This window comes from Oncorhynchus clarkii, unplaced genomic scaffold (genome assembly GCF_045791955.1).
Source record: "Oncorhynchus clarkii lewisi isolate Uvic-CL-2024 unplaced genomic scaffold, UVic_Ocla_1.0 unplaced_contig_6721_pilon_pilon, whole genome shotgun sequence".
NCBI classification, from domain to species: Eukaryota; Metazoa; Chordata; class Actinopteri; order Salmoniformes; family Salmonidae; genus Oncorhynchus; species Oncorhynchus clarkii.
This window is the reverse complement of record NW_027260976.1, coordinates 82733-100484: the sequence shown is the minus strand read 5'-3', so window position 1 is coordinate 100484 and position 17752 is coordinate 82733. Positions and strand designations below refer to the sequence as shown.

General features: G+C 45.7%; 1 protein-coding gene across 1 annotated transcript in view; it reads left to right on the top strand.

Annotated features, from left to right (window-relative positions):
• The window catches only part of LOC139402755 (NBAS subunit of NRZ tethering complex-like), a 283040-nt gene that overhangs the window by 258218 nt on the left and 7070 nt on the right, over positions 1-17752 (top strand). Inside the window, exon 51 of the mRNA XM_071146672.1 lies at positions 14611-14750. Within this exon, the coding sequence (XP_071002773.1) occupies positions 14611-14750 (140 nt within the window). The remainder of the gene's footprint in view (positions 1-14610; positions 14751-17752) is intronic.

Here is a 17752-nt window from a genome sequence, read left to right as displayed (position 1 = left end):
AGTGTACAACATTACATTTGACTTTTATTAAAATAAGTTGGGTGGAGTTGAAACTGGTACGGCTGGAATGAATATGGCAACCTTGGTATAAAATCCATTTAGATTTGTATTACGTTGACCCACTCTAACAGAGTAATAGGGAGAGTTCTCTATTGTAGAAATAGGGAGAGTTCTCTATCTAACATAGAAATAGGGAGTGTTCTCTATCTAACATAGAAATAGGGAGAGTTCTCTATCTAACATAGAAATAGGGAGAGTTCTCTAATGTAGAAATGGGGAGAGTTCTCTATCTAACATAGAAATAGGGAGAGTTCTCTATCTAACATAGAAATAGGGAGAGTTCTCTAATGTAGAAATGGGGAGAGTTCTCTAACGTAGAAATGGGGCGAGTTCTCTAACGTAGAAATAGGGAGAGTTCTCTAACGTAGAAATAGGGAGAGTTCTCTAACGTAGAAATAGGGAGAGTTCTCTATCGTAGAAATAGGGAGAGTTCTCTAACGTAGAAATAGGGAGAGTTCTCTAACATAGGGAGAGTTCTCTAACATAGGGAGAGTTCTCTAACATAGGGAGAGTTCTCTAACATAGAAATAGGGGGAGTTCTCTATCTAACATAGAAATAGGGAGAGTTCTCTATCTAACATGGAAATAGGGAGAGTTCTCTATCTAACATAGAAATAGGGAGAGTTCTCTAATGTAGAAATGGGGAGAGTTCTCTAACGTAGAAATGGGGCGAGTTCTCTAACGTAGAAATGGGGCGAGTTCTCTAACGTAGAAATGGGGAGAGTTCTCTAACGTAGAAATAGGGAGAGTTCTCTAACGTAGAAATAGGGAGAGTTCTCTATCGTAGAAATAGGGACAGTTCTCTATCGTAGAAATAGGGACAGTTCTCTAACGTAGAAATAGGGAGAGTTCTCTAACGTAGGGAGAGTTCTCTAACGTAGGGAGAGTTCTCTAACATAGGGAGAGTTCTCTAACATAGGGAGAGTTCTCTAACATAGGGAGAGTTCTCTAACATAGGGAGAGTTCTCTAACATAGAAATAGGGGGAGTTCTCTATCTAACATAGAAATAGGGAGAGTTCTCTATCTAACATAGAAATAGGGAGAGTTCTCTATCTAACATGGAAATAGGGAGAGTTCTCTAACACGGAAATAGGGGGAGTTCTCTAACATGGAAATAGGGGGAGTTCTCTATCTAACATAGAAATAGGGAGAGTTCTCTATCTAACATAGAAATAGGGAGAGTTCTCTATCTAACATAGAAATAGGGAGAGTTCTCTAACATAGAAATAGGGAGTTCTCTAAACATAGAAATAGGGAGAGTTCTCTAATGCAGAAATAGGGAGAGTTCTCTAACGTAGAAATAGGGAGAGTTCTCTAACATAGAAATAGGGAGAGTTCTCTAACATAGGGAGAGTTCTCTAACATAGAAATAGGGAGAGTTCCAGAGAACTCTCCCTATTTGTTAGACAGATCTAACATAGAAATAGGGAGAGTTTTCTAACATAGAAATAGGGAGAGTTTTCTAACATAGAAATAGGGAGAGTTTTCTAACACAGAAATAGGGAGACTTCTCTAACATAAAAATGGGGAGAGTTCTCTAACATAGAAATAGGGAGAGTTTTCTATCTAACATAGAAATGGGGAGAGTTCTCTATCCAACATAGAAATGGGGAGAGTTCTCTAACAGAAATAAGGAGAGTTCTCTAACAGAAATAGGGAGAGTTATCTATCTAACAGATAAATACAGTGAAATGTCATCTGCATACAATGACATCACATGTTGATCTCCACCAATCTCTATGCCCCTGGAGATGACATCACATGTTGATCTCCACCAATCTCTATACCCTTGGAGATGACATCACATGTTGATCTCCACCAATGTCTATGCCCCTGGTGATGACATCACATGTTGATCTCCACCAATCTCTATGCCCCTGGAGATGACATCACATGTTGATCTCCACCCATCTCTATGCCCCTGGAGATGACATCACATGTTGATCTCCACCAATCTCTATGCCCCTGGAAATGACATCACATGTTGATCTTCACCAATCTCTTTGCCCCTGGAGATGACATCACATGTTGATCTCCACCAATCTCTTTGCCCCTGGAGATGACATCACATGTTGATCTCCAACAATCTCTTTGCCCCTGGAGATGACATCACATGTTGATCTCCACCAATCTCTTTGCCCCTGGAGATGACATCACATGTTGATCTCCACCAATCTCTATGCCCCTGGAGATGACATCACATGTTGATCTCCACCAATCTCTTTGCCCCTGGAGATGACATCACATGTTGATCTCCACCAATCTCTATGCCCCTGGAGATGACATCACATGTTGATCTCCACCAATCTCTTTGCCCCTGGAGATGACATCACATGTTGATCTCCACCAATCTCTTTGCCCCTGGAGATGACATCACATGTTGATCTCCACCAATCTCTTTGCCCCTGGAGATGACATCACATGTTGATCTCCACCAATCTCTATGCCCCTGGAGATGACATCACATGTTGATCTCCACCAATCTCTTTGCCCCTGGAGATGACATCACATGTTGATCTCCACCAATCTCTATGCCCCTGGAGATGACATCACATGTTGATCTCCACCAATCTCTTTGCCCCTGGAGATGACATCACATGTTGATCTCCACCAATCTCTTTGCCCCTGGAGATGACATCACATGTTGATCTCCACCAATCTCTTTGCCCCTGGAGATGACATCACATGTTGATCTCCACCAATCTCTTTGCCCCTGGAGATGACATCACATGTTGATCTCCACCAATCTCTTTGCCCCTGGAGATGACATCACATGTTGATCTCCACCAATCTCTATGCCCCTGGAGATGACATCACATGTTGATCTCCACCAATCTCTTTGCCCCTGGAGATGACATCACATGTTGATCTCCACCAATCTCTTTGCCCCTGGAGATGACATCACATGTTGATCTCCACCAATCTCTTTGCCCCTGGAGAAAACCACGAGTTGTAATTATTGATGCTAAAGAAAAATAAATAACAGGACAAAGTTCATCCCTGCCTGGTTCCTTCTTGATAACTGAAATAATTCAGAGATCTGTCCATTTGTTCATTTAGCTGCTTCAGGGGATTTATACAATAGCTCAATCCAGGAAATAAATACTGGACCAAAACTAAACTTTAAAAAATAATAATAATAATTAATAATAATTAATTAATAATTAATTGTTATGCCCATTCCTATGGAACGCTTTTTCAGCTTCTATTGATACTGTCCCTTCTGGAACGTTCCATTTCCTGGTATGATGATCCGTGGAGGTGGCCTGAAGACACACTATTCCATATGAAACCTGTAGGCTCTGATTGAATCAACGTTTGGATTACACAGAATCCGCATGACATTAAATCCCTTATATTTTAAGTAGGGTGAGATTGTAGTCAGACTTACTGAATGGGGAAGTTCATATTTCTCTAGCGCTGCTGTGAGGGTAAGTAACATAGGATTTAGTCATTTGGGATGGAAGTGTGTAGAAAAGTCCTCTGGGAATCCATCATTACCAGTAGATTTCACATTTTGCAGCTCACCTAGGGAATCGTTCCTCTGATTCACTTCTAATTGGCCTTATTAAGGAAATTGTCTATCTTTCTTTGAACTTTTGTTTTTCGGGTTTGATACAGTTTGGGATAAAAATGTTTTATAAAGACTTGAGTTAATTTCAGAAGAATCCATTGTTATGCTCCCATCTGGGGTCCATTGTTATTCTACCATCTGGGGTCCATTGTTAAGGTCCCATCTGGGGTCCATTGTTATTCCACCATCTGGAGTCCATTGTTATGCTCCCATCTGGGGTCCATTGTTATGCTCCCATCTGGGGTCCATTGTTATTCTACTATCTGGGGTCCATTGTTATTCTACCATCTGGGGTCCATTGTTATTCTATCATCTGGGGTCCATTGTTATTCCACCATCTGGGGTCCATTGTTATGCTCCCATCTGGGGTCCATTGTTATTCCACCATCTGGAGTCCATTGTTATGCTCCCATCTGGGGTCCATTGTTATGCCCCCATCTGGGGTCCATTTTTATTCTACCATCTGGGGTCCATTGTTATTCTACTATCTGGGGTCCATTGTTATGCCCCCATCTGGGGTCCATTGTTATGCTCCCATCTGGGGTCCATTGTTATGTTCCCATCTGGGGTCCATTGTTATGCTAGAATCTGGGGTCCATTGATATTCTACCATCTGGGGTCCATTGTTATGCTCCCATCTGGGGTCCATTGTTATTCTACTATCTGGGGTCCATTGTTATTCTACTATCTGGGGTCCATTGTTATGCTCCCATCTGGGGTCCATTGTTATTCTCCCATCTGGGGTCCATTGTTATGCTCCCATCTGGGGTCCATTGTTATTCTACTATCTGGGGTCCATTGTTATGCTCCCATCTGGGGTCCATGGTTATTCTCCCATCTGGGGTCCATTGTTATGCTCCCATCTGGGGTCCATTGTTATTCTACTATCTGGGGTCCATTGTTATTCTACTATCTGGGGTCCATTGTTATGCTCCCATCTGGGGTCCATTGTTATGCTCCCATCTGGGGTCCATTGTTATTCTACTATCTGGGGTCCATTGTTATGCTCCCATCTGGGGTCCATTGTTATGCTCCCATCTGGGGTCCATTGTTATTCCACCATCTGGAGTCCATTGTTATGCTCCCATCTGGGGTCCATTGTTATGCCCCCATCTGGGGTCCATTGTTATTCTACCATCTGGGGTCCATTGTTATTCTACTATCTGGGGTCCATTGTTATGCCCCCATCTGGGGTCCATTGTTATGCTCCCATCTGGGGTCCATTGTTATGTTCCCATCTGGGGTCCATTGTTATGCTCGAATCTGGGGTCCATTGATATTCTACCATCTGGGGTCCATTGTTATGCTCCCATCTGGGGTCCATTGTTATTCTACTATCTGGGGTCCATTGTTATTCTACTATCTGGGGTCCATTGTTATGCTCCCATCTGGGGTCCATTGTTATTCTCCCATCTGGGGTCCATTGTTATGCTCCCATCTGGGGTCCATTGTTATTCTACTATCTGGGGTCCATTGTTATGCTCCCATCTGGGGTCCATGGTTATTCTCCCATCTGGGGTCCATTGTTATGCTCCCATCTGGGGTCCATTGTTATTCTACTATCTGGGGTCCATTGTTATTCTACTATCTGGGGTCCATTGTTATGCTCCCATCTGGGGTCCATTGTTATGCTCCCATCTGGGGTCCATTGTTATTCTACTATCTGGGGTCCATTGTTATGCTCCCATCTGGGGTCCATTGTTATGCTCCCATCTGGGGCCCATTGTTATTCTACCATCTGGGGTCCATTGTTATTCTACCATCTGGGGTCCATTGTTATGCCCCCATCTGGGGTCCATTGTTATTCCACCATCTGGGGTCCATTGTTATGCTCCCATCTGGGGTCCATTGTTATTCTACCATCTGGGGTCCATTGTTATTCTACCATCTGGGGTCCATTGTTATTCCACCATCTGGGGTCCATTGTTATGCTGCCATCTGGGGTCCATTGTTATGCTCCCATCTGGGGTCCATTGTTATGCTCCCATCTAGGGTCCATTGTTATGCTCCCACCTGGAGTCCATTGTTATTCTACTATCTGGGGTCCATTGTTATTCTACCGTCTGGGGTCCATTGTTATTCCACCATCTGGGGTCCATTGTTATTCTACCGTCTGGGATCCATTGTTATGCTCCCATCTGGGGTCCATTGTTATGCTCCCATCTGGGGTCCATTGTTATTCTACTATCTGGGGTCCATTGTTATGTTCCCATCTGGGATCCATTGTTATTCTACCATCTGGGGTCCATTGTTATGCCCCCATCTGGGGTCCATTGCTAATTGTGGATGGTACGTTATGCTCTGGGGTTTTAATGCTGTACCTCCCTCCTCCACTTCCACCGAAAGTAAAAGAAGCAAAAAACCTAAACATAAGACCGAGACGTATAGAAATGCTGCACATAGAACAGATCTACAGCTCCTTAGACTGGCTTTCAATGATAATGACAGATCTTTAACACATATGTCTATGTGAATTTGGTCGTAGTTTTAGCCTCCTCAAACGTCCGGTTCAGTCAGAGGCAAAAAGCGATGTCCATACACACACACAGACAGACACAGACAGACAGACAGACAGACAGACAGACAGTATACTAACACCCCACAGACAGACAGACACACAGACAGACACAGACAGACAGACAGACAGACAGACAGACAGACACAGACAGACAGACAGACAGACAGACACAGACAGACAGACAGACAGACAGACAGACAGACAGACAGACAGACAGACAGACAGACAGGCGCGCACACAGACAGGCGCGCACACAGACAGGCGCGCACACAGACAGACAGACAGACACACAGACACACACAGACAGACAGACAGACAGACAGACAGACACACAGACAGACAGACACACAGACAGACAGACACACACACACACAGACAGACAGACAGACAGACAGACAGACAGACAGACAGACAGACACACACAGACACACACACAGACAGACAGACACACACACAGACACACACACAGACAGACACACAGACACACACACAGACACACACACACAGACACACACACACACACAGACACACACACACACAGACACACACACACACAGACACACACACACACAGACACACACACACACAGACACAGACACACACAGACACACACACGCACACACAGACACACACAGACACACACACGCACACACACACACACACACGCGCGCACACACGCACACACACACACACAGACACACACACGCACAGACAGACAGACAGACAGACAGACAGACAGAGACAGACAGACAGACAGACAGACAGACAGACAGACAGAGACAGACAGACACACACAGACACACACACACACACACTCACTCACTCAATCAGACACACACACACACACTCAATCAGACACAGACACACACTCAATCAGACACACACTCAGATACACACACACTCAGTCAGTCAGACACACTGACACTCACACACGGTATATATATGGTATTATTACTGTGTTTTGTATCGTATTAGCGCCCAGACCATGCTATGAATCCTGGGTACGGTTCTCAGTGTGGATTTCAATACTTGGATTTGTTATATTTAATGGATTGTTAATATTTAATCATTGAGGGCTGCTCCCTTCAAATCAATGTGATGTACTGCTACCGAGCGGGAGAGAGACGGGGGAGGGGGTGAGAGGAGGGGGGAGAGCGACGGGGTGAGAGGAGGAGGGAGAGCGACGGGGTGAGAGGAGGAGGGAGAGCGACGGGGTGAGAGGAGGAGGGAGAGAGGGGGGGAGGGAGAGGAGGCGGGAGAGCGACGGGGTGAGAGGTGGAGGGAGAGAGGGGGGGAGGGAGAGGAGGAGGGAGAGCGACGGGGTGAGAGGAGGAGGGAGAGCGACGGGGTGAGAGGAGGAGGGAGAGCGACGGAGGGAGAGAGGGGGGAGGGAGAGGAGGAGGGAGAGAGGGGGGGAGTGAGAGGAGGAGGGAGAGCGACGGAGGGAGAGGAGGAGTGGTTTCTCACCCATTCTCTCTTCTTTTCTTCCCCCCTTATTGTCTTACTTTCCCCTCTTCCTCTCTTCCCTCTCCTTCTCTCCTCCTCTCTCCCTCTCTCTTCAACTCCTCTCCTCCCCTCTTCCTTCCCTCCTCTCCTCCTCCCACCTCTCCTCTCTCCCGCTCTCTTCACCTCTCCTCCTCCCCTCTTCCCTCCTCTCCTCCTCCCACCTCTCCTCTCTCCTCCTCCCACCTCTCCTCTCTCCCGCTCTCTTCACCTCTCCTCCTCACCTCTTCCTTCCCTCCTCTCCTCCTCTCCTCCTCCCACCTCTCCTCTCTCCTCCTCCCACCTCTCCTCTCTCCCGCTCTCTTCACCTCTCCTCCTCCCCTCTTCCTTCCCTCCTCTCCTCCTCCCACCTCTCCTCTCTCCTCCTCCCACCTCTCCTCCTCCCACCTCTCCTCTCTCCCTCTCTCCTCACCTCTCCTCCTCCCCTCTTCCTTCCCTCCTCTCCTCCAGTGAAGACCTGATGTCATTTAGTCAGGATGGGCAGAGCCTAGCAGTATAAATTAAAGCTGATTGGCCACGTCACTGCAGTGACCCCTGACCTGTTGCATGACAGATTGGCTGTTTTAAATGTTTGCCAGTCTCTCTGTCTCTGCAGGCCTCTGCATTATTCAATACCTGTGAGAGGAGATCACTCTCTCTTTCTACCTCTCCATTCCTCTTCCTCCCATTCCACTATCTAGGTCTCCATCACCTCTCTCTTTCTCTGTTCCTCTCTCTCTCTCTCTCTCTTTCTACCTCTCCATTCCTCTTCCTCCCATTCCACCTCTCCCCCCCCGCTTAACCTTCCACTATCTAGGTCTCCTTCACCTCTCTCTCTCTGTTCCTTTCTCTATGTCTCTCTCTCTCTCCATCTCTCTCTCTCTTTTGCGCGCTCAATCTCTCGCCTTCAATCTCTCTCTCTCTCGCCATCGCTCTCCATCTATCTCTCCATCTATCTCTCCATCTATCTCTTGACAGTATCAGTCAACAGTTTGGACACACCTACTCATTCCATGTTTATTCCTTATTTTGACTATGTTCTACATTGTAGAATACTAGTGAAGACATCAGAGCTATGAAATAACACACATGGAATCATGTAGTAACCAAAAAAGTGTTAAACAAATCTATGTATTTTATATTTTCTAGATTCTTCAAAGTAAGCACCATTTGCCTTGATGACAGCTTTGCACACGCTTTGCATTCTCTCAACCAGCTTCACCTGCAATGCTTTTCCAACAGTTTTAAATGAGTTCCCACATATGCTGAGCACTTGTTGGCTTCTTTTCCTTCACTGCGGTCCAACTCATCCCAAGCCATCTCAATTGGGTTGAGGTCAGGTGATTGTGGAGGCCAGGTCATCTGATGCAGCACTCCATCACTCTCCTTCTTGGTCAAATAGCCCTTACACAGCCTGTAGGTGTGTTGGGTCATTGTCCTGTTGAAAACAAATGATAGTCCCACTGAGCGCAAACCAGATGGGATGGTGTATCACTGCAGAATGCTGTGGTAACCATGCTGGTTAAGTGTGCCTTGAATTCTAAATAAATCACAGACAATGTCGCCAGCAAAGCACCCCCACACCATCACACCTCCTCCTCCATGCTTCACAGTGGGAACCACACAAGCAGAAATCATCCGTTCACCTACTCTGCATCTCACAAAGACACGGCGGTTGGAACCAAAAATCTCTCATCAGACCAGAGGACAGATTTCCACCGGTCTATTGTCCATTGCTCGTGTTTCTTGGCCCAAGATAGTCTCTTCTTCGTATTGGTGTCCTTTAGTAGTGGTTTCTTTGCAGCAATTCAACCATGAAGGCCTGATTCACACAGTCTCCTCTGAACAGTTGATGTTGAGATGTGTCTGTTACTTGAACTCTGTGAAGCATTTTGTTTGGGCTGCAATTTCTGAGGCTGGTAACTCTGATGAACTTATCCTTTGCAGCAGAGGTAACAACACAACTGATTGGCGCAAATGCATTTAGAAGGAAAGAAATTCCACAAATTTAAGTTTAACAAGGGACACCTGTTAATTGAAATGCATTCCAGGTGACTACCTCATAAAGCTGGTTGACAGAATGCCAGGAGTGTGCAAAGCTGTCATCAAGGCAAAGGGAGGCTACTTTAAAGTATCTCAAATAGAAAATATATTTTGATTTATTTAACACTTTTTTTGGTTACTACATGACTCCATATGTGTTATTTCATAGTGTTGATGTCTTCACTATTATTCTACAATGTAGAACATAGTAAACATAAAGAAAAACCCTGGAATGAGTAGATGAGTCCTAAAACGTTTGACTGGTAGTGCAGTGAGGATGTAACTGGTTTTAACCACAGTCACCACATGGTCAAACTGCTACTGTTACTGGGGGTGGATTCATTGTGTAGATGTGTCTGTGTATAACCCTCCACGTTGAGCAGTCAACAGAAACACACTGGCTCAATGCTTACACACCAGGCACTGAGAAACATCATCTCTGTGTGTGTGCCTTATTAAAAGCCCTGGTGTGTGTGTGTGTGTGTGTGTGTGTGTGTGTGTGTGAAACGAGAGCACTCAGTGTGATGTCATTAAATCAATAGCTCTTAATCCAGCCACTCAGCTGGCGCGCTCACACACACTCATACATTCACACATTATAAACCTGATAATTCAGCTAGCAAGAAGAGAGGGGTTGAGATAGTTGGGGAGAGAGAGAGGGGTTGAGATAGTTGAAGAGAGAGAGGGGTTGAGAAAGTTGGAGAGAGAGGGGGGTGGAGATAGTTGGAGAGAGAGGGGGGTGGAGATAGTTGGAGAGAGAGAGGGGTTGAGATAGTTGGAGAGAGAGAGAGGGGTTGAGATAGTTGGAGAGAGAGAGAGGGGTTGAGATAGTTGGAGAGAGAGAGAGGGGTTGAGATAGTTGGAGAGAGAGAGAGGGGTTGAGATAGTTGGAGAGAGAGAGAGGGGTTGAGATAGTTGGAGAGAGAGAGAGGGGTTGAGATAGTTGGAGAGAGAGAGGGGTGGAGATAGTTGGAGAGAGAGAGAGGGGTGGAGATAGTTGGAGAGAGAGAGAGGGGTGGAGATAGTTGGAGAGAGAGAGAGGGGGGGGTTGAGATAGTTGGAGAGAGAGATGGGAGCGATGTGGGTTAAAAGGCGAGTAGGGGGGGGGGGGCAGTTTATTTTAATCACTCAAAACCTTCCTGGTAAATGTTATGGCATTTTCTTTCTTCTTGACAGCCTCCTCTCCTCCCACTCCTTCCTCCTCCTTCCCCCTTTCTCTCTCCCTCACTCTTCCTTTTATCCTCTCTCCCCATCCATCCATCCCTCTCTCTCTCTCTCTCAATTCAATTCAAAGGACTTTATTGGTATGTGAAACATATCTTTACATTACCAAAGCAAATTGAGGGAAAAAAACTATGGAAATGTTAATGAACTTTACGCTCACCAGTTTTAGGAGAATATAGACATGGCAAATGTTATATTATTGGCTGTACAGTGTTGTAACAATGTGCGAATCGTTGAAGTACGAAAGGGAAGATCAACAGATATGGGTTGTATTTACAACGGTGTGTGTTCTCCATTGGTTGCCCTTTTGTCATGGCAACGGGCCACAAATCTTGCTGCTGTGATGTCACACCGCACGCGGCGGTATTTTGCCTAACAGATATGGGAGTTTATTAATGTTTGATTTAGTTTTTAAATTCTTTGTGGATCTGTGTAATCTGAGGGAAATATGTGTCTCTAATATGGTCATATATTTGGCAGGAGGTTAGGAAGTGCAGCTCAGTTTCCACCAGAGTATTCTCTTGAGCCAGCTTCCCTTCAGTTTGAGTCAGTCACAGTGGTCAGGTATTCTGCTGCTGTATACTCTCTGTTTAGGGCCAAATAGCATTCTAGTTTGCTCTGTTTTTTGTTCTTTCCAATGTGTCAAGTCATTATCTTTTTGTTTTCTCATGATTTGGTTGGGTCTAATTGTGCTGCTGTCCTGGGGCTCTGTAGGGTGTGTTTGTGAACAGAGCCCCAGGACCAGCTTGCTTAGGGGACTCTTCTCCAGGTTCATTTCTCTGTAGGTGATGGCTTTGTTATGGAAGGTTTGGGAATCGCTTCCTTTTAGGTGGTTGTAGAATTGAACAGATCTTTTCTGGATTTTGATAGCTAGCGGGTAAAGTCTTAGTTCTGCTCTGCCTGCATTGTTTGGGGTTTTGTGTTGTACACAAAGTATATTTTTGCATGCTGTGTCTCAATTTGGTGTTTATCCCATTTAGTGAAGTCTTGGTTGGACCCCAGACCTCACAACCATAAAGGTCAATGGGTTCTATAACTGATTCAAGTATTTTTAGCCAGATCCTAATTGGGATGTCAAATTTGATGTTCCTTTTGATGGCATAGAAGGCCCTTCTTGCCTTGTTTCTGAGATCGTTCAAAGCTTTGTGGAAGTTACCTGTGGTGCTGATGTTTAGGCAGAGGTATGTATAGTTTTTTGTCGGTGTCCAGATGGAATTTGTATTCGTGGTCCTGGAGACTGGACCTTTTTTGGAACACCATTATTTTTGTCTTACTGAGATTTACTGTCAGGGCCCAGGTCTGTCAGGGCCCAGGTCTGTCAGGGCCCAGGTCTGTTAGGGCCCAGGTCTGTCAGGGCCCAGGTCTGTCAGGGTCCAGGTCTGTCAGAATCTGTGCAGAAGACCTAGGTGCTACTGTAGGCCCTCCTTGGTTGGTGACCGAAACACCAGATCATCAGCAAACAGGAGACATTTGACTTTAGATTCTAGTAGGGTGAGGCCGGGTGCTGCAGACTGTTCTAGTGCCCGCGCCAATTCCTTGATATATACAGTAGGGAGATCAAATATTTGATACACTGCCGATTTTGCAGGTTTTCCTACTTACAAAGCATGTAGAGGTCTGTAATTTTTATCATAGGTACATAGGTGAATATGTGGTCGGTTGTACGGTAATTTGGTAAAAAAAGACAATTTGACATTTTCTCAGGACATTGTTTTCATTGACGAAATGTTGGAGTCTGCAGAGTATTTGTTTAAGATTGCTGTTGACATACAGTGCCTTGCGAAAGTATTCGGCCCCCTTGAACTTTGCGACCTTTTGCCACATTTCAGGCTTCAAACATAAAGATATAAAACTGTATTTTTTTGTGAAGAATCAACAACAAGTGGGACACAATCATGAAGTGGAACGGCATTTATTGGATATTTCAAACTTTTTTAACAAATCAAAAACTGAAAAATTGGGCTTGCAAAATAATAATAATAAGAATAATCTGTGTTGTGTATTTAGTATCTTTAAATGTGAAGTCTATTCTCTGTAATTATTATGACATGATTAAACTAATGTAAATTTAATTAACTAGGAAGTCACTTACAATTTTCACATTTGCAAAGTTATAATCTACCGAATGTAACGCTTCAGATATTTGAATATCTGATCAATTACTTTTCTATTAATTAATTATTATTACCTTCGTCAGTCTCATCAAAACCTCGTAAATTGTTGGTTATCTGCACGAACCCAGCCTCTACTATGAATCATCCCATACACCAATTGGCTCAATTATTTACTAACTAACTAACTAAATAATCACAGAAATACATCAGAAACAAACAATAGATATCGGTTAGTAACAATGATAGAAAAGAGTCCCTAGTGGACCAAGCCGATATGGCGGTTTGGTGGACAAAGGAAAAGGGGTGGTGACTGAGAGAGAGCGGGAAAGACAAATGGATTCATTACACACAGTCTATAATTATATTCATTGAAATGCTAATCCTTCGCACATGAACGGCCGCTCATTCTAGAATAATTGCAGTGTATGTCATTGTTGTCTTCTCTGTTGGAACCCGGGCCGTCTGCTGGAGATCAGAGTCTCTCTGGTTGCGTTTCCCCCGAAGATCAAAGTATTTCAGGGTTAGAGTGGATACTTCAGAGTACCATTTAGAAATGTTCTCATAGATTAGATGTTTCGACGGTTGTCTGTATTCTCGTCCCAGGTTTACGTCATTTCTAGCTGCTGACTAGTAATTTGTATCTAAGATTTTCTCTTATTCTGTAGGGATCGATAGTCTCAGAGTTGAACCACTTCCAGCCGTGTAGCCAACGCTCCACGTGGAATAGAGTTGTAGTTTAAACCACTTCACACACCAGCGTCACCCAGAATGCTTTGGTCTCAGAAATCCAACCGTTCGCCACCACAGCTGGAGTTTGTTTACCGTCCTCACCCACAAGCCTTTTGGGGTTTGAGGGTTTGTATCTTGTCCTTTAGTTCATTTAATGTAAGAATCTCGCTGACAGATAATTAATTACACACCATCTCGTTAGTATGCGCTGCAAATGTAAACATTTTCTGTGTGTGTGTGTGTGTGTGTGTGTGTGTGTGTGTGTGTAAGCCCAGGTGTGTGACCTACTTTGTGTAGTGTTGGATTATGTCTGTCTGTCGGGCAGGCTGGCTGGAGGGCTGTCTGTCTGTGTGGTGTTAGTGTATCAATAGTGTCTGTCTGTCAGTCTGTGGGGTGTTAGTATACTGTCTGTCTGTCTGTCTGTCTGTCTGTCTGTGGGGTGTTAGTATGCTGTCTGTCTGTCTGTGGGGTGGTATATTAATAGTGTGTGCGTGATAGGACTCTGTCAAATCAGCTGTTCTCTGAACTGTTAAATCACACTGAGAACGACTCTGATGAAATTATTTACTTTATATCTTAATTTTCTCCCTCCTGCTTCTCTCTCCCCCCTCATCTCTCTCCCCCCTCATCTCTCTCCCCCCTCATCTCTCTCCCCCCTCATCTCTCTCCCCCCTCCTCTCTCTCCCCCCTCCTCTCTCTTTCTCTCTCACCCCTCCTCTCTCTCCCCCCTCCTCTCTCTTTCTCTCTCCCCCCTCCTCTCTCTCCCCCCCCTCCTCTCTCTCCCCCTCCTCTCTCTTTCTCTCTCCCCCCTCCTCTCTCTCCCCCTTCCCTTTCTCTCTCACCCTTCCCTTTCTCTCTCTGTCAGGTGGAGATGGATGACATAGACAATGAGGAGAAAAGGTATCGTCTCTTCCTCCAGCTGCTAGGCGACAGCAGGAAGTGGGAGGAGTTTCAGCAGCTGATGCTCCTCCTCCAGGCGTGGCCACCTATGATGAAAGAGGAAGTGTAAGTGTATTTGATATGATGGTCTCCCAAGGGTTGCACTCATTCACTCCCCTTTAAAAAGTTTGATGCAAAGCAGGAGGGAGGGAGGGGCAGACATGATATTAAGGAGGGAGAGAAAGAGAGGGGGAAAGAGGGAGAGAATGAGTGGGAGGAGGGAGAGAAGGAGGGGGGGGGGGGAGAGAAGGAGGGGTGGAAGGAGGGGAGGGGTGGAAGGAGGGGGGAAAGGAGAAAAGGAGGGGTGGAAGGAGGGGAGGGGGGAAAGGAGAGAAGGCGGGGTAGAAGGAGGAGGTGGAGAGGGGGGAGGAGGCAGAGAAACGGTAACGGTGCGTGGGTAAAATCACTTCAGATTTTAGTAGTGACCCCTAAACAACTTGATTTAGAACCACGGAGATTACGCAACAACAACAAAAAACTTCACTTGCTTTGTTAACATGTTTCCCAATAAAGACCTTAAATGAGAGAGAGAGAGTCTCTACACTCACAAACCCCTACACTCACTGACCCTAACCCTACCCCTGGCATGACCCTGACCCTAACCCTGGCATAACCCTACCCCTGGCATGACCCTAACCCTACACTTGGCATGACCCTAACCCTGGCATGACCCTGACCCTAACCCTTTCCCTGTCATGACCCTAACCCTGACCCTAACCCTACCCCTGGAATGACCCTGACCCTGACCCTACCCCTGGCATGACCCTGACCCTACCCCTGGCATGACCCTGGCCTTACCGCTGGCATGACCCTGACCCTAACCCTGGCATGACCCTAACCCTAACCCTGGCATGACCCTGGCCTTACCCCTGGCATGACCCTGACCCTAACCCTGGTATGACTCTAACCATGACCCTACCCCTGGCATGACCCTGACCCTACCCCTGGCATGACCCTGACCCTAACCCTGGTATGACTCTAACCATGACCCTACCCCTGGCATGACCCTGACCCTACCCCTGGCATGACCCTACCCCTGGCATGACCCTGACCCTAACCCTGGCATGACCCTGGCCTTACCCCTGGCATGACCCTGACCCTACCCCCGGCATGACCTTAACCCTACCCCTACCATGACCCTAACCCTGGTATGACCCTGACCCTGGTATGACCCTAACCCTGGTATGACCCTAACCCTGGCATGACCCTAACCCTGGTATGACCCTAACCCTGGCATGACCCTAACCCTGATGAGCTGACCAGCTAAACGAATAGGACAGATGTGAGCTGACCAACTAAATGAATAGGACAGATGAGAGCTGACCAGCTAAATTAATAGGACAGATGAGAGCTGACCAGCTAAATTAATAGGACAGATGAGAGCTGACCAGCTAAATGAATAGGACAGATGAGAGCTGACCAGCTAAATGAATAGGACAGATGGGAGCTGACCAGCTAAATGAATAGGACAGATGGGAGCTGACCAGCTAAATGAATAGGACAGATGAGAGCTGACCAGCTAAATGAATAGGACAGATGAGAGCTGATCAGCTAAATGAATAGGACAGATGAGAGCTGACCAGCTAAATGAATAGGACAGATGGGAGCTGACCAGCTAAATGAATAGGACAGATGGGAGCTGACCAGCTAAATGAATAGGACAGATGGGAGCTGACCAGCTAAATGAATAGGACAGATGAGAGCTGACCAGCTAAATGAATAGGACAGATGGGAGCTGATCAGCTAAATGAATAGGACAGATGAGAGCTGACCAGCTAAATTAATAGGACAGATGAGAGCTGATCAGCTAAATGAATAGGACAGATGAGAGCTGACCAGCTAAATGAATAGGACAGATGAGAGCTGACCAGCTAAATGAATAGGACAGATGGGAGCTGACCAGCTAAATGAATAGGACAGATGGGAGCTGACCAGCTAAATGAATAGGACAGATGGGAGCTGACCAGCTAAATGAATAGGACAGATGGGAGCTGACCAGCTAAATGAATAGGACAGATGGGAGCTGATCAGCTAAATGAATAGGACAGATGAGAGCTGACCAGCTAAATTAATAGGACAGATGAGAGCTGATCAGCTAAATGAATAGGACAGATGAGAGCTGACCAGCTAAATGAATAGGACAGATGGGAGCTGACCAGCTAAATGAATAGGACAGATGGGAGCTGACCAGCTAAATGAATAGGACAGATGAGAGCTGATCAGCTAAATGAATAGGACAGTTGAGAGCTGACCAGCTAAATGAATAGGACAGATGAGAGCTGACCAGCTAAATGAATAGGACAGATGGGAGCTGATCAGCTAAATGAATAGGACAGATGAGAGCTTAACAGCTAAATTAATAGGACAGATGAGAGCTGACCAGCTAAATGAATAGGACACATGGGAGCTGACCAGCTAAATTAATAGGACACATGGGAGCTGACCAGCTAAATGAATAGGACAGATGAGAGCTGATCAGCTAAATGAATAGGACAGATGGGAGCTGACCAGCTAAATGAATAGGACACATGGGAGCTGACCAGCTAAATGAATAGGACAGATGGGAGCTGACCAGCTAAATGAATAGGACAGATGAGAGCTGACCAGCTAAATGAATAGGACAGATGAGAGCTGACCAGCTAAATGAATAGGACAGATGAGAGCTGACCAGCTAAATGAATAGGACAGATGGGAGCTGATCAGCTAAATGAATAGGACAGATGAGAGCTTAACAGCTAAATGAATAGGACAGATGAGAGCTGATCAGCTAAATGAATAGGACAGATGAGAGCTGACCAGCTAAATGAATAGGACAGATGGGAGCTGACCAGCTAAATGAATAGGACAGATGGGAGCTGACCAGCTAAATGAATAGGACAGATGGGAGCTGACCAGCTAAATGAATAGGACAGATGAGAGCTGACCAGCTAAATGAATAGGACAGATGAGAGCTGACCAGCTAAATGAATAGGACAGATGGGAGCTGATCAGCTAAATGAATATGACAGATGAGAGCTGACCAGCTAAATGAATAGGACAGATGAGAGCTGATCAGCCAAATGAATGGC